Source organism: Triplophysa dalaica, chromosome 18 (genome assembly GCF_015846415.1).
Source record: "Triplophysa dalaica isolate WHDGS20190420 chromosome 18, ASM1584641v1, whole genome shotgun sequence".
Taxonomy (NCBI): Eukaryota; Metazoa; Chordata; class Actinopteri; order Cypriniformes; family Nemacheilidae; genus Triplophysa; species Triplophysa dalaica.
In genome coordinates this window covers 6,165,677-6,191,632 of record NC_079559.1, presented here as the reverse complement: position 1 = coordinate 6,191,632, position 25,956 = coordinate 6,165,677, and the positions used below count along the sequence as shown (strand labels likewise).

General features: G+C 37.3%; 2 protein-coding genes across 2 annotated transcripts in view; one reads left to right on the top strand and one right to left on the bottom strand.

Annotated features, from left to right (window-relative positions):
• The window catches only part of xpr1a (xenotropic and polytropic retrovirus receptor 1a), a 48,604-nt gene extending 41,570 nt beyond the window's left edge, over nt 1-7,034 (bottom strand). The window contains exons 1-2 of the mRNA XM_056729819.1: nt 6,610-7,034; nt 1,683-1,734 (exon numbers count right to left, since the gene is read on the bottom strand). Of these exons, the coding sequence (XP_056585797.1) occupies nt 1,683-1,734; nt 6,610-6,678 (121 nt within the window). The 5' untranslated portion in view covers nt 6,679-7,034. The remainder of the gene's footprint in view (nt 1-1,682; nt 1,735-6,609) is intronic.
• Nucleotides 7,035-8,477: 1,443 nt separating this feature from the next.
• acbd6 (acyl-CoA binding domain containing 6) overlaps nt 8,478-25,956 on the top strand; it is a 29,196-nt gene continuing 11,717 nt past the window's right edge. The window contains exons 1-6 of the mRNA XM_056773417.1: nt 8,478-8,914; nt 9,244-9,308; nt 9,708-9,804; nt 12,354-12,433; nt 15,000-15,105; nt 18,593-18,682. Coding sequence (XP_056629395.1) covers nt 8,639-8,914; nt 9,244-9,308; nt 9,708-9,804; nt 12,354-12,433; nt 15,000-15,105; nt 18,593-18,682 — 714 coding nt within the window. The 5' untranslated portion in view covers nt 8,478-8,638. The remainder of the gene's footprint in view (nt 8,915-9,243; nt 9,309-9,707; nt 9,805-12,353; nt 12,434-14,999; nt 15,106-18,592; nt 18,683-25,956) is intronic.

The window sequence follows — 25,956 nt, the reverse complement described above, 5'->3', positions numbered from 1 at the left end:
ATTAAGTCTACATTCTAAAGTCAACATTTTGCGTCAAACTTAACCAAATTCAAATGTATTTAACCTGTAGCCTACATTCTGTACAATTTACCTCCATACTCATTCGAACAGCCATCTCATTTGTTTCTGTTTCCATCTCTCCTAAGCAATTTCTGCCAAAATTCCCTCTTAGCAAATACATACCAGCAATCTTACCAACATTAAGCATTTACCTAGTTATATACAACCTATGGAGTCGGTGACAAGTAGCAACCTGTGGATTGGAGTATTATTGCAAACCAAAGTGATTACAAGCAGAGTAGTGTATTTTTAGGCTCAAGCTCACATTTAAAATTCAGCTCAGGTTTTTCCGGTTTTCCACCCGAACACAATAAATCTGTCAAACGCACATGCCAACTTTCCTTCCTTTCCTACCTCAACTAAACCCTGCCCGCATTTTAAAAAACAAGGTCAAAGTGGTCTGCTAGACAAACACACAAACCCAAAACGCAAAGTCTAAAGACATACAAAACCACTGACTGGAAGGAACATCTTTTCTTTAGTTTAGACAGTAGCACACACACGGCCCCACACGTACAAGCACACGCGCACACACACACAGAGCCCTCTTTCTAGGTCTTGTAACCTAAAACATATCCTTAAAAGGAAAAAAATCACATATGTTATCTCTTTAGTATCTAAATTGGTCATTTGTGATCAAAATGATCTCCTGTCTCCTGCTTCTCAGATAAGTCTCCAAAGATTTCAATATCTACATTATTTCACATAAGTTTTTATCAAGACCAAATGACCCAAGCTATGCCGTTCACATTCCTTTTTATAGCTCTATACTCCTACTGTACATAATACTGTATGTCAACAAATGTCACACTTATTTCTATAAAGACATTTTAAAGAAAACATCTCAGACAAAGTTACATAACACTTACACATACAAGGACCCATAAGTCTGAAATGAGCAACAATAATGAAATAATAATTTCTTCTGGGTACTTATGAAAAGGAAAAGCACTGTGTGCAAAAATGTTGAGACTTGTTTGTGTCAAATAAATCTGGCTGTCATAAAACAGACTGCCATTCCAGATGTCACACCATGTCATGCTATGTAACCTAATGCGGAGTAAAACCCCATCATCTTTACTCACAGTAAATACAGAAATGAATTTGTCAAATGTCCTTCTTCCCAAAATATAGATATAAACTAGCATCCACTGCTAGCATTAAAAAAAAGCATTCAGAAAGTGTTCTTTAGCACTTTTATATTTAAGAGTGTACAGAAAAACAACAAAATAGTAAAAACACGAAAACCACAAAACTTGAAGTTTATCTGTCTAGCCGAGCATTCACCCATAGAGGAACCGGGAGGTTATAAGTACTGGAATTACTTCAACTGCGCAAGTAATCTGTCACATTGATACAAAATAAACTGAAACCCAAGAACTTTGTTTACGTCTGTTCAATGGTGCCTGTGATAAACCATTTCCATGCCGCTCCTTGCCACCCTAACACCTCAGCGGACATCTGACGTCCTGTATTAATTATAGCCCTGCTGCCCCTCTGTCGTGCGAGAGATGCGACGTCGTTGAAATGTTCTATATTAATAGCGAGCAGTTCATTCTAGGGTGGTGGAGACAAACGCAGGGATCAAAAAGGGTGCAGGGTTCAGTGGGGAGTTTCCTTACCATCTATTGAAGGGGCCTGGTCCTGGGCTGCATACAGCATCTCCTTGAAAGCCTGTGTCAGAAAGATAACGGCGTTAATGATGACATCACCAGGAGGTCTTATAGTGCAGGTCAATGGGCCAATGAAGTGGAACGTTCTCACTTAGACTGAATTCCTTGAAGGATCATGGGACCCATTAAGGAACAACGTAATGGTTAAGGTAGTTCACATGACTGGACTGCTAAACTAATTCAGGTTATTTAAAAATATCAGGCTGTCAAATCTCTACACTTCTCTATATCAGTTTCTTTAGACATGAATATTAAACTCAGATGACATAGGAACATAGGAACTCAATTGTCTAAGCATGTTGTTAACCTTTCAGGTGATGAAACGTGTGGCACAACTTCGCACTGTGTCTGCTCATCACATCTCTATCACACGGATTGATCTCTGGGGCCGTCTAGTAATTTGAAGGCATTTGATTTGCTGTCAGAAAGGTTATTCTCAGTAATTAGTGTAGTCCTTTCATTCAAGAAGCTGGATATTTTGGGCTAATAACACCGTCATTGTAAAAAACAGTTCACTGTTTAAATAAGATTGCGCATGTGGTAATCGTAAAGGAATAGTTCACCCAAATATAAAAATTATCTCATAATTTACCCTTATCCAATCACAGACTTTCTTTCTTCATATGAACACAAACAAAATGAATGTATATTAAATGCCATGCTGTTTTCCTATATAGGGGTATGTAATAAATGCCTTCTGACGCAGAACAATTAAGTTGTTTAGAGATGCACCGATATTTCACCCAATAATCGGTATTGATAAAAGCAATTTTTCACAGCCGATAGTTTTACAACAGCCGATATATAATGTCAATCAAAAGACAACAGGAAAATGCATTAAATGTGTGCTCTGTATATAGAAAATGTTAAGAAACATCACCAGTTTGATGTTAAATATTAATTGTCATTATATGAATCTATAACATTCAGAAAGTTAAGAAATGTTATTTTAAGAGCTTATATTACTCTGAATAATCTCCTATCGGTATTGAATTTTAGTATTTAATCATTAGTCTGTGCATCTGTGCTTTTATAGTCTAAAGTATATAATAAAACTATTAAATAAAAGATCAGCATGCACAATTGAAACATTAAATCGCATGGGTTCTCGAGTTTCTTGAGACGTGCTGCCATATTTGAATCTAGTGAAAGGATTTTTAAGATTTTAAAGAGCATTTTTCACTATACATATAGCACAATTCAGTTTTACGCTCAAGGTCAAATCCTGGCCAATCCAATGAAACAAGAGAATTGTGGAGATGGCGGCATTACCATGGCAATGATGATGACACAAAGGCTAGATGTTCTCTCAAGAGAATTCCAGATATACAACTGCTAACTGTAACCAGGATACTTGTGCACTCTAAATCTGCTGTACCTCCAAAAATATGTGCAGGTCTGAGCTACAGTGAGATTTGAAAAGATCTGCATGTCCAGTGAGTCTGGCAGCAGATGTCATCCCTGTGGGAGAGGGAAAGTCAGTCCCCGTGTGTTTTTGTGTACATGCGTGCGTGTGTGTGTCACTGCGTGTGTGTGTCATTGCATGTGTGAAAGAACAGCAGGTCTAGAGTGTGCCAAGATGATCCATACGTCCCAGCAGACTTGCTGCTTTAAAGAAATGTATGCATGGTAAAGACAAGTTGCATATTCTATATATGCAAAAACAACCACAACAATATAGAAGGGGTAGTTAACCCCAAAATAAAAATTCTGTAATCATTTATTCACCCCACGCTGTCTAAAATCTGTGTGACTCTCTATTCTGTTAAACTAAACAGGAGATACATTGAGAAATGTTGTTTTGTGGTCAATGGGGTCAGTCTTTTTTGGTTACCAGCATTCTTCAAAATATATTCTCCTGTGTACTGCAGACGAAATAAGTCATACAGAATTTGAATACCATGAGGGTAAGTAAATAATGAAGGACCTATCCCTTTAAAGTCAGACTAAGATGCCATAGTCTGCATTTTAGTGATGTCTGCCAAGGAAACTATACCTAGCAACCACATCGTAGCAGTTATATTAATATATTGTGATCACACTACTGACAGTGAGATTAAGCCCACAGAAATGATTAGAGCAGATACGACACAAAGAAATCTGTTCATCATCCCACAGCTTTACATCTCTTCCACATTCATCTACCTCATTCAAATGTTGGCTACCTAAACACTGAATCATTCTGACACGGTCTTCCTGTTTCCCTCCTCTTAGTCATTCTGAACGGCACATAAAACAAGCTAAAGTTATTTAAAACGCAGGGCAAGATGTGGGACACCTCATTAACTCATCACTCAATCAATTCGTCAATTTATTAACTGGGAGATTAAGATTTCATCCGCCTCTGTAGCATGTAAATCACGGTAAAGATCGATATATCACAATCTTTTCGAGGTCATTATTGTTCTGAGATATTCCACAGATCAAACGTAAACCAGTCAAGACCACAATTCATTTAAGTTTTTAAGAAATGGACCTGATAAACTTGTGAAGACTGTTTATGGACTCATTTTATAGCATAGAGCCTGTGGGCCACCACACCATCGATGTTCTGATTCACGGTCGGCCACAAACCGTTAAGCAATAGATGAGCAGAGGCCGAGTCTGTCGAGCGATCATGGTTTAACTGCTCGCAGAGGGACTTCAATGACCAATTATTAATAAGCTATGCTTTTCTTTAAGTTATCTTCTGCACGACAGAGTAGCAATTGATCTGACCATATTGAATGTAGTTGAAAAACTGAGATGTTTGCTATTATCTAGCCACAGGTAAATCTAATCCGAGACTCCCACTTCTCCATAATCTATCACTGTATGCAAAGAATAGAGCTAGACAGTTTATTGATAAGATTCAGCAGTGTTGGAAAGGATATTGCTAATCATCTATCTGTGTCAGGCAAGAGGTACGAAGGTGGAAGACATTTCAAGCAATTCTACGCATAGTTCCCAGACATGGCATGTTGATCATTATCAATTGAACATTTTTCCATTTCAGTCTTTTGTCCTTTTCTCGGACAGTTAAGCCTGAATTTCACTACGGCCCACTCTCACATGCAACGTGGTTTATGCAATGAAGGACAATAGACCGTATAATGTGTCAAATCTGAGAAAGCATATTGAGCTTGAACAATGAGCAAACAAAGGGATTAAATATATAGGCTATAGATAGCATTATTTTAAAACACCAGAGGTAAACTTGGAAAGAAAAATTCTTAACCACTTAAATAATCACAGAAGAATTAAGTTGAAAAAAGTTATTTTTATCAACTGACAATTACAGATATTTATTTTGTGTGCAATTCTCGCAGTGGATTTTGCGCCTGTTTACGGATTCAGTCCTCAAGAAGACAAAGGATTTTCACTGCACCAAGATGAATGTTGAAGCCTTGACCATTCACCGTCACACAACTAAGAATATTGATATATTGGCTGCACTGGAATCAATAATTTCACAGGATAAAAGAACAATAAATAAACCAACACGACATGATAATCATCCCTTAAAATGATCATCTAACAGTCCAATGACAGCCCAAAAATTGTCCGAACCTTATTTAGATGTAAACACAAAAAATAATAAAAATGCTGTGAAAATAAGATAATGTAAATGTTTTATTATTTAATTATAATAATATTATGAAACGTTTCTTATTTTAAAATGTTTGGACTAAACTTAAATAAGAACATTTATAAATGAAATTACATTATACAGATATACATATATGCAGAAGATGATAGTGGGGTAAATTATATTGACGTGTCTAAAACCATGAATCTCCCACGTCCAGAGCCATTTTCTTTGTTCATAATTCATAACACAAATGATGGTTGGAAACCTTGGACTTCTGCTATGTATTACACAATTTTGAGATCATATTTTTGTTGACTTAATTCTGCTCAAGTTACACTTATTGATATTCACTTATATAATGGGAATTATGCACACATGACATTTTTTTTTTTAAAGAATGTACAAAATATATAATTGTACATAACTCTGGGTTACATAATATATTATGTTGCAACAACTGATGGCCTAAAATTTCATTATAAAAAGTAGGTAAGAAAAAACGATCTCTGCTGAAGCCCCGACAGTCAGCAAATTAAATGCCGCAGACATAAAGTGGGCGAGCAAACGAATCTCGTAAAACCTTTTAATGTCTTTTCTGGCTCGTTTCCAAAACGTAGAAAAAAACTGAATAGGAGGATAGGCGGGTTTACTTAAAATAACTCACAATTCAGTAATAATCAATTTTATGTGATGTTCTCCCAAATGTGCAGGCAGGTGTTTGGAGGTGATCCAGATTCACTGATAACAGTGAGATTGACAAGAAATCACGCGAGAAGCACTATAAACAAGACAAGATTAAATCAATTTAATCTGTTCTCTAGAAAAAAACTAATAAAACAAAGATTTTTAAAATAATACTTCTGGATGTAAACCTACCAAACTTACTAATTTTGGAGCAGATAAAGAGACAAAGAAATAATGATGTCTTCATGGTGACTGTGACTCAATACAGCAATATATAGCCTACATAATAATTTCTTATAATGAGATAACCTTGTTGTTTTAACTTAAAGTTTGATTTTAAAAACTGTGTTGCGGACAATGTATCTCCAAATGAATCATTCAACATAAATACTGCAATTTAAAGGCATCGCATTATTGCAAATCATATTTATTTAATCTGCAAATCATAATGTACAGTACACAACACAAACGCATTATGAATTTTGATATTGTCAATATGTAAACAATCAGCTGGGTTTTTTATAATAGTTTATCTCAATCTGATTAGCTTCACAATCTCTACCACACAACTATGAACTGCACACAGCACTGTAAATTCATAAATAAATCTCAGTCTCTTACCTCATATTGGATATATTGTTTCCTCCATTCCGGAGTAATATGGGCGGACAGGTGCTCCGCAAACTTCATGCTGGCGGAGCAAATATCCAAAACCGGCCTATAATAAAGTCCTGTGGTCGGGAAGCGTCTTCTTGGGAGCTTTTGTTATTTCAGTCACTAAGTTACGGAGCCTCATGCGTTTATAGTTGCGCTCTTTCTAAATCCTGTCCGGTCTATCGCAGCCCACGATTGCCCGATACAACATATCACACCTTTCAAAGTAAACCGTGCAACATAAAGGAACTAAAAGTAACCTCCTCTTTCCCAAAACAGGTCACTTATTTATGACAGCGCTTTGATAGTCCCAGTCCGCCGGTGGCGTCTCTGGGAGTGACTTTCTCTCTCGAGCGCTCGTGCTGTAGTGAAGTAGAAGCTTCTGTCCGCCATCAGCGCGTGGGCTCGGTGAAAGACGCATGTGCGTCACAGCACAGCGTTTAACGAAAGTGGAAATAACTTTTTGAGAGTATCTTAATATAAACAAAAGAGTATAAATGAAAATACATTTAACAACAACAATGCTTTTGAACCTTTTTATTTTAAGTGCAAAATTAAATATAGTTTTCAAAGCTGTGAAAACGTTTACCTTTTTAATAATTATAAACCATTCCCCCCTTGAGCTATCTTGTAATTTACTGTTCCTCTTATTGTAAAAATCAAACGAGGAACGGTTTTAGTTAACATACATTTTAAGTGCTGTGTCAACATTTCACACCAAATGAAAATGTAAAAGAGTGAACATTGACACCTCTTGTCCCTCACAGTAGTGTTACTTCATTATTTTCAATTAAATATTTACTTTATGATGTTTAATTCTAGCTCATTTGACCAGTCGCCTTAAGCCCCGCCTTAAAATCCTTACTGACCAATCCCACCTTGGCAACTGTTGCCGTCCATCTGAAATGCTTTCTCTTTTGTCTCTAGAAATCTCTTTAGATTAAAACAGATTTTAACCAAAATTACAATATTGAGAAGTGATTTGGAATAAACAAATTAATATAAATATGAGTAAAAAATATAATTGCGCTTGACATGATCTGGCAAAGCGCTGGTCACGTGGGATTAGTAAAACAGCTATCAAGACTTCTCTTACGTGTCTAACGTTATTCGTGTCCGAATAAAATTATCTCATGGTTACATTTCTGTGAATCTGATGCAATCATCTTCGTACAAACTATATAATTTGTGATCAAAATTTAAACTGGCCATTTAGCAGTCTGTCTAGTCCCTCCATTCTCATTTGCCCGAGCTTGTTTACTTACATTCTACAGATATGCTTTCTGTTTGAGGCGCATAGCCTGATTTATGTGTTTTATCAGGCCTGTATTCAATTTTAGCACACATAATTTTAGATTACAGCCCTCATAGTGAACTAAACAGAAAAACCCTTCAGGTTATTCTTCAACCAGACAAATACATGCAGTCGAATCAACCTGAGCAATAAAGACGTGTGCTGTTTGCCATCTTGTGGACAATATTTGCTACGCAGCTTACTTTAAATAAAACCGAGAAAATAGCATTCAGGGTTTGTTGCAGAATACAATCTTCCCAAATAAAAGAGTTATAAATAGATACAATTAACTATAGAACGTTTTATCCAGAGAGGTGCTTAAATATATTAGAAAAGTGGACATTTAATACTTTGAGGTAATGATATATTGCCCTATAGAAAATACACATACTAAAAGGAATTTAGGGTTAAAAAATGGATGATCGATATGATTCATCACTTTTCACGGTATTTTAGACACCAGGACTCCATTACAAACAAGATAGGAACTTAAAAACAGGAATCTTTTTTCGTGGACGCAGTAGGAACTCGAGCCGTTTAACGTGACGTACAATTCACGGACCGATTCTCAAAACAAGTCCGACTGTTTTGGATTACGGATAACATTCCCCTAGTTACCACTTGTCAGCCCTGTCATCAGTATTTATTCATAATTAAAGCAACATTTTTGAAATCCTTGAAAAGACATCTTTATTTCATACAATGGCGTCACGATCACCATCTTCATCCCCAGGCTCAGCGACAGGCTCTGGTACTGATCCAGCACGGCCCGATACCGGAGAGCCGCTCGGTGGAGGATCCGATTCGGATTCAGATTTTGGATTAGGAAAATTTGATTGTGGTGCAGCGGATACGGCGCTGCGATTAGAAGGAGAAGATTTGGAGAACGAGTTTGATGCGGCAGCAGATCGGGTCAGAGATCTCGTCCAGACAGCCAGCAGAGAGCAGCTGTTATATCTGTACGCCAGGTATAAACAGGTAAAGGTCGTTTAAACAGTAATAATAATAACTACAGTTATTGTGATAGTTGATACTACTGTATGTGATAATACAATAAATGATTATATTTAACTTCTTTAAGTGCTTATTTTATTTCTTTAATGAAGAGAGTTGTGTCTGGTATTAATGAATTATGATTGTCATGGTAACGTTAGTTGAATGCTAACGGTGTCAGATGTTGGTGTCTGGTGTTGACCCTGAAGGTCCATAAGGATTTGAAAGAGTGTTTGAAACACTAAACATTGGAAAAGTTAAGCATAGGACGGTTACGCTAATGTTGAACTTATTTATTATACTTTGTTTGACAGGCCAAAGTTGGAAAGTGCAATACCTCGAAGCCTGGTTTCTTCGATTTTGAGGGTCAGAGAAAATGGTAGGAATTCTTTAAACAAGATTTTTAAATGTATTTACCACCCATGAAACTGGAACTTTTTAAGTAGTATAGTAGGCATTTGTCCTAGTGACACTTGCATTAGTTATTGGATATTATGGCAAGCAATTTAGTTCTGGTGTCAAAAGGGCACATAACAAATGTTTATATAGTGTAGTTTTAATCACACGTCACTTTCAGTGTTTCAGATTAGGAATCCTATAATGTAATGTCATTTTTATGGCATGTATTATTTTTCTCTTTTTTATACCTTCCACTGCCTATGTTTATTTACTTGCCACTGTGTTTTTTCCCCTCACATTTTGTACTAAACAAATGTTCATTTCGGATGATTAGAACTGTTTCTTGCTGAAACTGCCTTAAAATGCTTCCTGTTTACAGGTCAGCATGGAAACAGCTGGGGGACATGAGTGCAGAGCAGGCTATGCAGGAGTATGTGTCTTGTGTACAGGTCCTGGATCCAGACAGCAGTCAGAAGGTAGAATTTAAGCATTTATTCATTTTTCACATTTTACTTATCAGCCCCTGATGTCGAATAACTAATGTGTACAGTAAGTTATTTTATAAGGTCAATTTTTCAATTTCACCACATTTAGAGATTTTTATAGAGATCACTTTTTTGCTAGACCTGTAACTTTAACCCTGGAAAAGTCTGATTTTAATAATGACTTAAATGTTGTGTTCTCAGCTAAATATTTTGGTTTATTACTTTTGCATTTTGTTAATAAGTAGTTTGAAGGCATATCCTTTGCTATCCTCCTTTAACATGCACTTGTTTGCTGGTATGTTACATTGGTTGTCTTTGCCAGAGTTGGAGTGCATGCAACCTGTTAACGGTGATATGATATAAAATAGCATTTATTTTATGTATTTACTATTATAGCCTTCTACTATAATTATGAAATTTGTTGGTTGTAAATAGCTATAATTTGGGACACATAACTAAGGTGTTGTAGTGTAAAGAATTGGCCAGCAGAGGGCAGTCTCTGATGGTGCAGTTAAACAGACTAATGTCAAGTGTCCCAATAAACCTGAATTCACCCCAAAAATAATATTTTAAGGTTTTTTTACAGAAATGTTTCTCATTCTCATTAAAGACCTGTAGCTGACACCCGTTACACAAATGTGCAATAATGGTTGAATTAATGGAAATCAGTGGAAATTGTAATACGTACACTTACATGTGATCCACATCTGCTTCATGTTTGACTCAAATTCTTTGTGATGTCTTCTAGTCCATCTTTCATTTTCGGTAGCTTTTCTCTCCGCCTTCTTGCTTTTGTGTTCTTTCTTTATCATTGACACTGCTGCAGGTAACACAATCTGACTGCCATCCAGACTTACACAAAGAACATAAACAATTTCTCCACCCATAGGATGAACTGATTGTGTTAGTAAGTTAAAAGAGGGCAGGCGGCTCCATTACAGCAGAGAGAGCGAGAGCAAGGAAAGAAAGAGAGACAATAGCTGGTTCTCGACCCTCTGCAGCTTTTGTTGTTGTGCTCCTGATGTGGAGGACCAAAGCGCATAGGCATGAATTGTCTGTTTTCAGCAAAAGTGCATATTCAGCATATTTCCACTCAAAGCAGTGGTATTTGCTTTCTTTTTAACTCATTAAATTAAACTTGCTGCAGAAAAGAGCTGGCTGTTCTATTCTTCTATGAGATATTATTGGTCTTTGAATACCCAAGATCCTTTGTGCTCTCTATCCTTCTCTGTTGCCAGAGGCTGTTATGTTTGCTGATATGCAGAAGATGAGAAAAGGAAGATAGTGAATGTAATAGTGTCAGAAGTAACAAACCGACAAATTCAGCATCCTCTTGCCAGTTTTCTGTCATGTTTGAGGTGAAGTGAAGGCAGACTGTTCTTGTTCAGCTTATTGTATTATAAACTGTGTGTAAGAGGAGCTGCTGTTGTTTAGTTTAGATGCTCTGTGTTTTGTTTATTAATCAGCAAAACACCGCTCCGTTTTCTGTGATGTCTTGAACATTGTGTTTGGGAATTCTCCTGAAGTAAATGTTGTATGTCAATGAAAGGAACATTTTAAAACAAGTTGACATGGGTAACCTTTTTTTAGAGAGAATAATTAAACCATATGGCAGCATTTTTAAACAAAGGGTGTTTAAAGTGACATTTATCTGCTCATCTTTGAAAAACATATCAACCACAGCAAAAATGTGACAGTTAATAAATATAATGTCTGTTGCATGATCCAACGTTTTTTACTGGCCAAAATTAAAACAAACAAACAATATTTTTTCATTTTTCAGACGTGCGTCTGGAATTTTTTGTAATAAATTAAAGCAACTAGCCCCACGAAGCTGTGGTTCAGGACAACGCTGTTGTTATATTTATGTATATGTATATACAACTGTCAATCAGTCATCAATTTTAATGACATATCTTCATATGTAAATTTATACAGTTTATTATTCTATGTGTAGTCGTGGAAATAATTAACCATTTAAAATACCGTATTTCTGTATTTACCATTTATAGGTTTGTGTTTAGGTAAAATCATCATTTGCTAGCAATATTTCTGGCAAATTTGAAATAAAAACATTGTTTACATTTGTATTTATTTGGAGAAAATGGAAACTGGAGAAACAGGTCAAAATAACAGAAAATATGCTCTGTATTTTTTATATCTCAACTACTGCAAAGAAAACAAGTTCATATTCAATTTAAATCAATAAAACAGTAATATTTGTACTTACATTTTTTACACCTGATTTTTTGTATTTTTTTATGTGATAACCTGGATTTTTATCACAGTTGTCATGTGTCTTGTCATGTTGTCAGTCTTTCACATTGCTACTGGATGACTTTGTTTTTGTTTAAATTCAAAAGACACTGGACTGGAATGGCTACAATACATCTAGAAATGCTGATTAAATATAAATTTGGTATGGTCACTTAATTTTTTTTCAGCTGCTGTATATGCCCTGTTTAGACTTGAGCAGAATGTGACCTTTTTGTTTCTTGTTGGTTTCTGATGGACTTTCTTTTATCTCTCTTTATTTGTAGGAGCGAAGGGGCGGAGTGAATCGATCTGGTGGATTCGGTGGGCCGGCAGTCAGCTCTCTATACCAGGAAGAAAAGATCAGGTAACACGTCCTGCTTATGAATATGACGTTTTTATTATAATTTTCTTTGATTTCATTTAAAGCAGTGATCACTCATGCATTATTGGTGCCATTTTCCTGTTGATGGAACACAAGGATACCAGATGCTTTTTCCTTTAACAAGACCAACGAAGCACTGAATTCAGATGCTTTACCCTTTAAATTAACAGTATTAGTATGCATGCATAGAGGGTGAGGAGGCCTGAGAAGGCGGTGGAGTTTAATTACATTTTTATGATTATGTCGATGATAGGAATGTAAAATGGATATTTCCGTGCATGGATGGATGGAACAAAGAAATATATGGAAGTATCAATGCAACAGGGGTTCATTCCCTAGGATGACGTTCCCCCAGAGGACACGACTCATTCATTGGGGACAGAAATAAGCAAAGAGGCAATTAACATCCCGTTCCCCTTTCTCTCCTCCCATTTGACGGCGCCGAGCGGCCCATTTCGGCGTGACCCGATCAGACCGCCACGCGACTGCTTCACTGCATTCCAATTTGCAGGTTTGGTGATTGAGAGGCCTCCTGCATATTCAAACCTCTCGTTTCCATTTGATTAAATCTAAATGGCATCCACAGTGCTTTATTGCCATGTAACTGTAAAACCATCTGATATTTTATCCACGCTTAAGAGTTTCCTCGAATGTGAAATAACAGGGGATATGCGTTTTGTGTATATAGAACCTGCCTAAAGTGCATTATGCTGGACTGGTTCATTTTCAGTCATTTTTAAAATATTTGTAACATTTTGTCAGACCAGGAATCTCGTAATAAGTTGCATTGTGCCATGTGATGCTAAATCTAATGTTAATATTTTTAAGGATACGGTTTTGGGAAACAGTTAGCAGTTTTGTTTGGTCTGAAAAGTCAGAAATGGTTGATCAAGCAATGTGGAATGACAGAGTAGCCAGTGACCTTCCCAGCATGCTCAGCGGCAGTGCTGATGCCACATCGTTTATCAGCGAGCCATTAATCTGGTGTAAGCGTGCACGCTCGTGCGCTCAGGTTTAGGAACACAGGCCTGCATCAGTGTGACGAATGAGCAGTTTTATTGATTAGTTGCCCCAGGAGACGGATGATGCCCACATGGCACAGACATACTGGGTCACAGAAAGACCACACACACTTACATACTCATTCTTACTTGCTTGGGAGGTCTGGGTTACTAGACACACACTGCTGTTCGAAGTTAGGGGTCACTAAGCTGAATTGTGTAGTTTTATAGATGAAAGAAGAAATGTGCCAACATATCACTGTCGAGTGTTGTTTTGTAGTTTAATTTTATTCTAAAATGCCATATAATAGCTTGCAATCACTTTTTTCACAGTAATTGCAGAAACGTTATAAATGTTACATAAATGGTATCATCCTGCTATATCCTTCTTCTATCTAATGGCGTGTAAAACTAATTATAAACAGTTGATATTTTAAGCCTGTGTTTTTTATATCGCCACAATTCCATACTACACAATTTGGCCACTCAATCCGTTTGTACCACCCAAGCACAGAGGTCCCATCCGCTGCCAGTCTCATCTTCCCTGCCCCTGTAATGAGAGTGAGGGGCGATCACACAATAGGGTTCCAAATGCAATTAATCTGCCATCCTACATGGGCAAGAGGAGCAGGGGTAAATCTCTTAATGAGATTTCTCCCACCAACTGCACCTCATCCCTCATAACCCTTTTCTCTCTCTGCCTCCCGATCTCTCGCTTTTCTTTGCCCTGCCTGGCTTGGCCCGAATGCCACAAGGTGATTAGAGAGGAAAATAATTAAAACTGCTGTGGTGTGCGCTGGGCTCATGAGAATGCGCCAAAGAGGTGGAGGGGTGGGTGACCATGAGACGCCTGCCAGTAATGTGATGTTTGTAGCATGCTGCACCTGTGCACAGCAGCTTTGGCCCTGTTTACACTTGGTATTAACATTCATCTCGGGCAGTTCTGTCTAACCGAGCAATGCTAAATGCTGGTGTAAATCCTTTAGGGTCCAAAATATTTGGAGGCGGTCAGAAAAAAACCCCATTGTAAATGCTGACGGTTTCATCTTAACAACATCAACATACATTACTAAGCATGCACAGTTTTGTTACCCCAACTGAACAACAAATTAATATTAACATAAATTAAATATAAATATATTATTAGATGCTAGCTTAACACAAACCGGAAGCTATCCTGGGGTCAGGCGCATGTGTCTCCTATGAAACGGCCTATAGCCGAGCAGATTGTCTCTGGTTGTTATTTTTGTTGTTAATTCTTTCAAAAAATCTTCCAAAAAATAACATCATAAATGTTGTCCATTATATTACAAGTCTTCTGGAGCCATTTGATAACTTTGTGAATTACAATTTTTTCACATTCAATTATTTTATGTGGAAAGAGCAGGTATGATTTTTTGCTAGAAATGATTAAAAACTAATACTTTAAGTTAAATATAAATTATAAATAAGAATGTTGGATATTTTTTCTTGTTTTTAATACATTTTCCATGAAGCCTTGGTGTTCTAAACACAGGATGTTTTCTCTTTTGTTTGTTGGACCACAGGGAAGAGGACAAAAACATTTTTGACTACTGCAGAGAGAACAACATAGAAAATGTCAGCAAAGCAATCAGCTCCAAAAAAGTGGACGTGAATGCAAAGGACGAAGAGGTACTGTCGCTTTAAATAACTGTGCAAAAGTTTACAGTGTTTCAGTAGGTTTACAACACTTATTCTCTCTCAGTTCCCTGTTTGCAGAGATGTTTTTCCCACACGGATAAAACGCCAAAGGTCACTGGAAGTGCCATCCATCCGTTCATCCCATTTTTATTCATGTTTTATCGCGACCAACTGGCGTGTTTAATGTCTGTCAGCACTGCAATCCTGAAAGTGGGGAACCAGTTGGCTCACCATCAGGTCGGGACAGATGGCAGTCTTTGTCAATCCACCATTGTTTGTCTCGGTGGTGCAGTTCAACACATTAATCTCTAGAGGGCACTAGTGAATTTTGAAAATGGGTCCCTTTAAGAACAAGGGGAGAATAAAACACAGGTGGATTGTTTGGAATTTTAATATAGGTGTGTGTTCTTCTTACAGCCCCACAAGTAAAGCTTATTTTTACCCCCTTTGTTATCATACCAGAAATGTCAAAAATTATACTAGATTTTAATTTGAATTATTATCCTGATGGTGAGTTCAGAAACATCTGGTGACATTTTCAAATCCTGTTTCCTCCTCTGGTCTCAATGATCGTATTTATTTTAATATTGTTAAAATAATAGAAATGATTTCTCCAAGCGTAATAATAAAGGCCATGGTCCGAACTGTGAACAGCTGTGCCATACGTTCAAGGTCACACCTGTAAAGAATGAGGCATCGCTTCCAACCTAAAGCCCTACGTGCTCAAAACGCTTCTTTAAGTTGCCGCAGCATTAAGAATTGATGTATGATCTCCGATCCAAACATAATGCCATTTGATGTTTTCAGCAGAAGCTGTTGCCAGTGGTTTAATTTGGGCTGAGATGAGCTTCATGGCTGCCTTTTGACCTCCTGGGGGTCAGTTTATCTCTGAGGGGGTCAAATACATTACCCTTAACGTACAGTGTATCAGGAAGCGAGTCGGCGAGGACAATAATCTTAATGTTGATGAAAATAGATCAGTTATTTAAGGTGGGATAATACTGGATGGTGACCACAGGTACGCGTGGACCTAGGGGGCATCACACAGGTGGCTAGTGTGTACTCAAAAGCCTGAATTTAGTTATTTTTCTGAATTATTGGTTGTATAGTGACAGATGAATACTCCTTATTGTGATTCTGATGTCCCAATTGCCCAGAGGACAACAGGTCTGCACATGCTTCCGACACACGCGAGCCCCTCCGCCCGAATAAAAGAGGGCTGGATTCATTTGTGCGAATGTCCCAAGAATTTCTTGCTTTCTTTTTCTCTCTCTGTCCGTGCTGGAGCAGCCCCATCAATTACAGGCAATTGAGCCAGCAGCTCTCCACCCTCTTTGGCAAGGACATTGTAAAGCAAGTGGTTTCCTATTCATCCACGCTGGGACCCGTTCGATGTACCGCCCCGCAGTAGAGTCCATGGCTGTCACAGTTAATCCAGAGCTCTTACACACAGACAGGAAGGTGTAATCAGTGGGATTTTCTACATCTTTACTCTTTCTGTGGTTCTTCCGCTGATACAGAGGGAAATTGTGAAGGGTGTTGGTTTTTCTATATGCTTGCAGAGACATTGTTATATTGACAGAGGGGAAGTATCTATTGTTTATTTTGTGTTCGCGTCTTGTTGAATTAACGTTTTGAATTAACGTTACAGTAGCTGTCCTCATAATGCTCATAATCAATGCTTAAAATATATTTTGAGGAATGTTGGTAACCAAACAACATCGGGCCCCATTGACTTCCATTGTATGGATACAAATCCAGACATTTCTCAGAATATCTTCTTTTGTGTTCTGAGAAGAAATAGTCACATACAGGTTTTGAATGACAGGGGAAATATTAAGATGACAGAATTTTTATTTTTGGGTGAACTTTCCCTTTAACCTGTTGATATGATAACTGAGCTTTTGTAAATAGTTTGGTCGTTTACAAATAGGTGGCAATATGATGCCAGTATCAAATGGTAATACCAAAGTATTTTTGTTATTATAAAAACTTTCTATTACACTTATTGGAAACATCTTTGAAGTTTTTCGCTGTGAAGCGAAGAATGCTGCGTCTTGAGAGGAGAAAAGAAAAATGTTCGCCTCCGTCTTTGATGAAAATTTGACAAACAGCCGCCCCCACCCCCCCCCCAAAAAAGAAAAAAACCTTGTGGTGTAAGGCATCATAAATATCAATTTTAACATGCAGCAGTGGAGATCAATATAATTTCGGCCATGGAATACGACTTAAGGAGTTTGCTTCATCTAATTGGCCTTCACTGAAAAATGAACTCTGCAGCCTTGATAGGGACAAGCGGCTTCAGGCCCGGGTGGCAGCCGGAGAGGGGGACGGCATCGGTGATCAAGGGTCTACTCTCTTTTTGTCCCTAGGACCCCATCAATCACTGCTAAAGAGTCTCCTGTCCCATTGCAATTTGTTTCTGTAGCACCCACGGCCTTTCCCTCCCACAATGGCCTTCTCTCTCGCCTGCACGGCGGCCAGAGAAGAACTCATCCTGTCAGCACATCGCTTAATAGTTGGGTCTAAAGGCTCTGAGTTATAAATTGTTGTGCATAATTTATTTTTTCTAGAGGAGAGAAATCTATTGTGAAGTTAACTTTATACAGGTCTGCATAACAAAAGGGAATAAATGAATGTGTTAGAGGTGAAGAGGGATTCATCCATCTAATGGAGTGGACAGTTCAATGGTTTTCGGCTGCAGAGGTCCTTCGCAAATACCTGCTATTATTAAATATTCTGCACACCTCTCGACTTCTGCTTCTGCTCATTCAGACGCTCGGTATCGAAGGCAGACGGAGAGTTTATTTGAATTGGAGAAAGGGGTGTTTTGCATTTTTTTTGCAAAACGTTGGTGTCTTTGATTTCATAGAAGTCTGTCCAACGTAGCCAATACTGACAGTGTGGCAACTTGTTTTATTATAGTTTTGACAATTTTACTGTTTATCATTTTTGTGTATTTGTTTCAATTTTATTTATTTTAAACAGTAACTAATATTAGACTTGTTTAAATTATGAATATTAGTGCTGTGATATCTATTAATCGTGATTAATCGATTACAAAATATGTTTGTGTTTACATTATATATGTGTGTGGCGTGCATATTATTGTGTATATATATAAATGTATACACACACATACACATGTGTATATATAACAAGTATTTACATAAATATGTAAACATTTATGTTGAAATATAATCAACATTTGATATAAATATATATTACACATTTTTCTTAAATATGTACATGTATGTTTGCGTATTTATCAATTTAAATATACACGCAACACACATAATATTATATTAACACAAAAATGTATTTTGGAATTGATTAATTAATTTTTCTTTTAATTAAGTTTACAAAACGGTGTTTTCAGTGCTTGTATTTGTCTTTTTTTTGTTCTTGTTTTATAAATAACATTTGCTAATTGTCCACTTTTAAGTTTATATATTGATTAAAGATTCCTGTGTTTAAGGGCCGAGCGCTTCTTCACTGGGCGTGTGATCGGGGCCATAAAGACCTGGTGTCCCTGCTCCTGCAGAATAACGCCGATATCAATAATCAGGTGAGTTTGTGAACACATGCATACAAATAGAAAAACACCACTGACACGACGAAATGTGAATTATGTGAAATCTACATGAAACGCGTATTTAAAACAACAATTTTTTACCAAATGTTGTCGTAGCTGACCTAACAGATTTGTCTGAAACAAATTAGTATATTTAAGATAATTTATGAACCAAATAGTTTTATGATAGTACTTTAAATTTATAATGTTTCCTTCACGAATCTTCAGAAAACACTGAAACGCTTTGAGGTCTCACTGACCTGTCCTCTATCCCTGAGCTTAGCTGATGCCGTGCTTTAATCATTTAGAGATATTGTATCGGCGTATCTCAATGGGTCGACTGTAAGCAGGTAGCTGTATTTAAAAAACGCACTACAGGTCATAAAGGGAGATTTGGCTTTGTCTTAAGCTGGCTGAATACTGCATTGGGAAATTAATACGGGGAAGTACAGTTATGCGGTCACTGGCCTGATCTGATTCTCGCTAAGACAAATCAATTGGAAGTAATCAGCCAAATTGTTTGCGTTATACAACCCATATAATCGGAACATTTGCAAATGACATTCATTTTTGTGGCTGTGGCCCTTTATTGTGTGGGCGTAGAGGAAAACAACAATCGATGCTGTACTATTGTTCTGTTTTAACAGTTACACTAATGTGAAATCCCCAGATAAGCTTTAATAGACCACGTGGAGTTATGTTATAAGAAATAGACATTTTGTCACCGTGTATGTATGGCATGAACAATCATATATGTTAATGTGCGCATAATAATAGAGCAAAGGTCAGGCATTAATCTGTTGAACGGTACTGTAAATGTATTTCGATTCATTAGAATATTAGATTAATTGCCAATAACCATTTTACCAATTTATATTTGATTAATATATAATATATTTAGATATTGCCCTCATATATTGTGACCTTAAATCAAAACCTACTTTTAAATAAGAATCATGGTTTTACTTAATATTAAGGGAAAGTTCACCCAAAATGGTCAATTCTGTCATCATTTACACTTATTCATTTGGCAGCCGCTTTTATTCAAAGTGACTTACAAGTAGGAGAGTATATATACATTTTGTCAACATGCTATATAACTATTTTTTTATAAAAAACAATTAATTTGCTCACCCTCATGACATTCCAAACATGAGTTTCATGCTTTTGCCGACACAACAAAAGATATTTTGAAGAATGTTGCTATCAGAAAACCGTTGACATTGGTTTTGTGTCCTTACAATAGAAGTGAATGGGGACCAATGGTTTTCGGTTAACAACATTCTTCACATAATCTTTTTTATTTTATCTGCAGATTGTAGAAAGTTTACATAGACATACAGGTTTGAATTGACAAGAGAGTGAGTAAATGAAGACAACATTTTCGTTTTCGGGTGAACTATCCCTTTCAAAACTGTGGTTACTATAGTTAAACCATGGTAGCCACGAATTAACTCTAGATTTTCAGAAGGGCCAAGCATTGGGTGTCCATGAATGTCAGGAAATGGATTGTCTAAACATTTGCATTGATTTTTTCCCACCTGTTTCAAAAGAAATACATAAAGAAAACATGCATGTATTCTTCACAGAGGATGCAAACCTAGAATGCCTTGCAGTGAGCTCAGGTAAACTCGTTGACAAAGTAAGAGAAATGTTGAATGTATTAATTTAAACAATTGAAGTCTAAAACTGTCTACGGCTAAAAGCATTTGACATTTTTTTAACAACGCTACAGCCACACATGATCTACAGATGTCCTTCAGTGTTGTAGCCTATGTTGTGTTAAAGTACTGACAAGCAGAAGGTGAATATTAAGCCAGTTGGACTACACAAGTAGAATTATCGAGGGCAGATTTATTAAGTGGCGTTCAGGTGGCATTGGAGAAAATATGGCTGTGTTAAATCATGCTACAGCTCCTGCCAAAATTATTATCCTATGTTAATACTTCCAGGAAGTGTGATTTGATAGCAATATAAAACTTAGTAGCCACTCATTACTGTAGGTCCAAGAGCCTGCGTTTGAAAGTATGCGGTTGGACATCGAAAACGCGAGTAATTCTTTGTTAACTTGAATTTAAAAGGGTCCTGATAAAATGATTAAATAAAAGTATCACAATGTCCTGGGTGTGACAGTGAGTGCAGTGTTTCGCCGTGTACCCTGAGAGCTGATGTTAGCTTAGTTTTAAAAGACGTGAAAGTGCATTATATTTTTTATTTGTTGATTAAAATGGGGGAGGGAGAACCAGCGCTATTATGTTTTCAATGAAAATTGTATCGAAATTAATCAGCTGATGGTGGTGAAATATGGCGGTCTGAATTTTGTGGCGTTGCAGTGTAATCCTGGATCAAGGAGAGCCACAATGGGAGACAAAAAGCCCCTCTCGTTCTCTCCGATTAGCTCATATGCCACCTGTCAACAGCCACCTGGACGACATCGCGGTGACAATGTATACATTCTTTCTGCATAATAGAAAAGAACTGGGACAGTTTTGGGGGGCTTGTCTTTCAAGCTGACCAAACGGAACCACAATATAATTCATGCTGGGTGATACAGTAACACACGTGCTGATGAAGTCTGTTTAATACTCAGACAATTACAATAAAAGCAATGAAAATGTTAGGGTCTGTCTGTCCATGACTTCATATCTCTTGTACTTTATAGCGAGAACAACACAGTCAACTATAAAACTCACTTTGTGTTTGTGTCTGTACCTGTTATAGTGTACATTTGTATGTATGTTAGTGTATGTGCAGTTTTTAATTTTGGATGAAAGTTTTAAAATCTCCACGTTGATGGAACGTTTCAAATGTATCCTTCATGACCTCATCACAACATTTGCTTTTCTGAATTACGACTGGGCTTTTCACTACTAATTTGTGATATGCCTTTGCAGTGTGGCTGTTAATGGTTAAATATGCTCAATTGACAGAATTGTTTTATTATAGATATATTTACATTTTACATTTAGTCATTTAGCAGACGCTTTTATCCAAAGAGTTAGGGAGCAACAAGCGATATGTCATACAGGAGCCATAATGCATTAGGTGGCAATACAAAGTTACTGGTTTCAACAAAAACTGGACCACTACCTGTTGAGAGAAAGGGTTAGTTTTTTTATTTTATTTTTTATTTGTCTGTCAGCTATTCACATAAGAGTTGGGTTTTAAGTAGATATATCTATTTTTTAATGCATTTGGCAGGGAGGTGTTTTAAAAACACTGTTAAACAGCACATTGTCCCTTGGCAAAATTAACCGTGGTTTTATTATAGTCAAAGTGTAGTAACTGTGTTTTTTGGTGGATTAATTTAAATTTTAATAACCACATTTACCGTGGTAGATCTCTGGCTACTGTTGCATAACCATGGTTAATTTGTGGTTACTGTGTTACATTTTTTTAAGTGGTGCCTTGTAGCGTATACTGTAGATCTATTAAGTTTAGGACTGTTTCCCTCTCTCTCTCTCTCTCTCTCTCTCAATCTCTCTGTCTCTCTGTCTCTCTCTCTCTCTCTCTCTCTCTCTCTCTCTCTGCGTTTCGTTTGAAAACAACACGAGGCAGCAGCATTGTAGAGGGTGAATCTCCGAGCCGCCGTCTTTAATTAATCCACTCCCTTCCTGCACGGATGCACTGGCCACACGCTCTCAGTCCATCAGATTGAAATTCATAACTTAATTGAGGTCAGAGCCTGGAGCCGAGAGAACAAAGGGGCCTGGCGAGGACCAGGTAGATCAATAGTGATAAATATCTGCTCCGGCTACTAGTAGTTCGGGGTGTGGGACACAAGAAGAAGGCTTTTAGTTACATGTTATTATGGGTTATTGTGAAAAGAGAGAAAGATGTTGTTGCGTTTGTGTTTTTGTTTTTGCACTGTAGGTTAATTGAAAGGAGTTTGGTGAACACCTTCACTAGCTTTTTTATGTTTTCTATAATGTGACTTTTTGGGGATAAAATTTGTAAAAGCTTCAGTGACCTTAACTGTCATTGTATGGTAAAAAGAGCAATTGCAACATAATGTATTTTCTTGTGTTTTCATGGAATGAACAAAAGCCACATTGATTCAGTAAATCACATTTTTGTGTACTGTCCATGTGTATTAATGTTTTTAATTGGACAGTTCAAGACTGAAATAATGGATTTATTGCAATGTGGAAAACCTAATTTACACTAAATGGTCCAAAAAGCTTCTTTACACAATAGCAAACAGACAATTGCTTTTAACTTAAATGCTTTTAACTTTTTTTTTTCAAAAAACAAAAGGGTATCTTTTCTGGTCCAGCATGACAATATTCCTATGCACAAAGCAGGTGATGTATTGGGTTCGTGTAAAGCCCAGACCTGAACCCCCTCATTTTTGGGATGGATTGCAAAGCAGATTGTTCCCAACATCCAACATCAGTGACTGACCTCACTAATGCTCTTGTGTCTGAAAAGGAGTCCACATTTTTAGTCACATAGTCTACATCTGTAGTTGACATCAACACCATATCATTTTTCCTTGAGCGATGCCACAATATTCTCATTGTCTAAAATTGCTTACCCATTATGTAGTTGTAGAACTTGGTTTGTTTGAAAATATAATGAACTGAGACTTATAGCAACTGCAAAGAATATAAAAACTATACGCTCTTAATCCCAGCAGCTGTTTAAAATTCCTTGTTGAGAGCATTCTTACGCGGGGCCTTCGGCTTCTGCCACAGGCCACTATAATAAATGGCTCCATCCGCCACGTCATAACAAATACCACAGGCAATCTGTCATAAGATTGGCGAGGAGAGGTGTCCAATCGCAGGCTGCATTAGAATGGTGTTACTCTGAGATGGGAGTGTTCGAGGCCGGGTAGGGTGACGCACCTGAGGGTCACGCGGTTACAGCTCATTTACAAAAGCTTGGATTTTGATTTGGGTTTTGCTGATTCAAACTCTAAACGCAATAATTGCAGGTATAAAGTCTAAATCATCTCCTGGAGTTGACGTAAAGATCATATCTGGGATAAGTATTTCAGATATCTGCTTGGTAGATCATGCTTGATGAAGGAACACATCGCGTTGAGAATTCTCATTTTTGTGGGTAGTAATTTGTGAACCAATTCCATTGAGCCAGTTTCGAGACATTACTAAAAAGTGCCAACCCTGTTCGGCTTTTGTAGGTTTCATTGACGAAAACTCATATTTAGTTTCATTCTGCTGTGTGTGCTTTAAAAGCGTTTATAAGGTTTTTTATGGTTCCAACAGGTCACCCACCGTTACAGTGTAACCCTTTGTTGTACATATATTAACGCTTTGGCCTATTACTACAATGTAGCAACGATGACACCATATAGGGGAAGGCAAGTCTCATCTATAAACGCATATAAGTAAACTGAGAGCTGCAGTATTGAACTTAAAACTGAAAATTTTTACTTTTTCTAATCAATTTCAATTATGAGAAGCATAAGTTTCCCAATTGAACCTTCGCAAAGCCCGCCCCCATTTGCTATGTCCGACATCAGCAAAAGCGCTCCCATTGCACTAAAGAATATTTGTTGTGAAATTTGCATTTCTGGGGAGGGGGGGGAGTACGTGTACTTTCAACCAAAAGCAATAAGAAAGTCTGCAATATGCATTTGAAGTTTCATTTGGATGTGAAAGTGCCTCGGAATAAAGTAAACAAAGTAGGGTAAAGATTGTAGCCACATAACATCTGGATAGCGCTATTGGTTTCTGGTACATTTAGGCAACTGATGAAACTGTGATTATGGACAACTCTGGACAAGTCTTCTTGTATGTGTCTGTTTTAAGAAGTCTTTATTGTTGTACATTATGACCACTAAGACTCCAAAGTGACATGACTTTTAACTGGGATCACATTCGTACAGTGTGATGGCAAGCGACAATCGCGAAGGATTTTTTTTTTCGCCATTTTGTCCGACATTCAAACAATACATTCTTACCATAGAGTTTTTAAAAGTCCTTTCGCGGTTGTTGCTGGCCGTCACACTGTACGAACATGATCCAAACTAAAAGTGTTGTCACTGTGGAATCTTAAGTCTGGAATATACTACAAGACTTTTAAAATCTGAAAAGATTTTTTTTCAACTAGACATCATAGACTTGCAGACTTTTTGAAAGTTTCAGACAGAAACACACTTACTGATCACATCTGCAGACTGGCACAGACTTTCTGCAACAAGTCCAGACTGAAAATCTGGGCAAAATCTGAGCAAGAGTCTGTAGTGTATTTTTGCCTCTAGTTGTCATAATGTACAACAAAATAAAGGCTTCTTAAAACAGACTCATGCAATAAGACTTGTATAGAGTTTTAACTCATAGACTGACTGTCATATGATCCACACTGAATTAGTGCATCTCAACAACTGCCCAAATTCTATCCGAGGTAAAATTTGATCTTTATGGTCATAATCACAGTTTCACCTGTTGACTAAACGTGTCAGAAACCTGAATTGTCTTTACAGCAAGCACAGTACGTTAGGCTAGAGCTTCAATCTTTATTTTGTTTTCTTTATTCCGAGTCACTTTCACATACGCTTCAAATGCATATCACAGACTTGCTTTGGGTGAAAGTACACGTGATTTTTTTTCTCCAGAAATGTTTATTTCAAAATAAATATTCTTAAGTGCTGTGGGCGCTTTGGTTGATGTCAAACACAGCAAAAGGTGGCAGGCTTTGCGAAGGGTCAGTTGTGGCATCTATGTACCATTGTGTCTATGGTTCAACGCACGTAGTTCTCTCTTGCAACCAAATAAGGTATTTTTCTGCAAAAAACTGCACAATTTTTTTCTCAGCGATGACAGATACGTCAGTCAGCTTCACGGTTATCATAGCCAAAAGCATTTGCTGCAGCGATATTATCACAATATCTATTTAAATCTTTTTTTAAGGAGACACGTGACACGGCTAAAACAAATATTATCGTTTGTTTTGGATGTTAGGCAATGTGTATACACAATTTAAGGTTCAAGGTTCTGCATTTTCCACATACTGTCCACGTCCATGCATCTCCTCTTTGCCTTGTCTCTCTGAATTGCACAGATTAAAAAAATGTTAATCTCTCTGAAAAGCGAGGTGTGCTATGATTGGCCACTTACAAGTGCGTAGGGATTTGTCGAATACTGCAAGTGTGTGATGGAAATGTCACCCCTCTGACCATATTTAGAACATCAGGGTCCGAAGCAATTATCCTGACAGGTACGCCCACCTTACCTGTGTAAACATTTGGGTGGTCTTAGTCAAATCATATGACAAACTGACGTAGATTTGTGGGAGTGTGG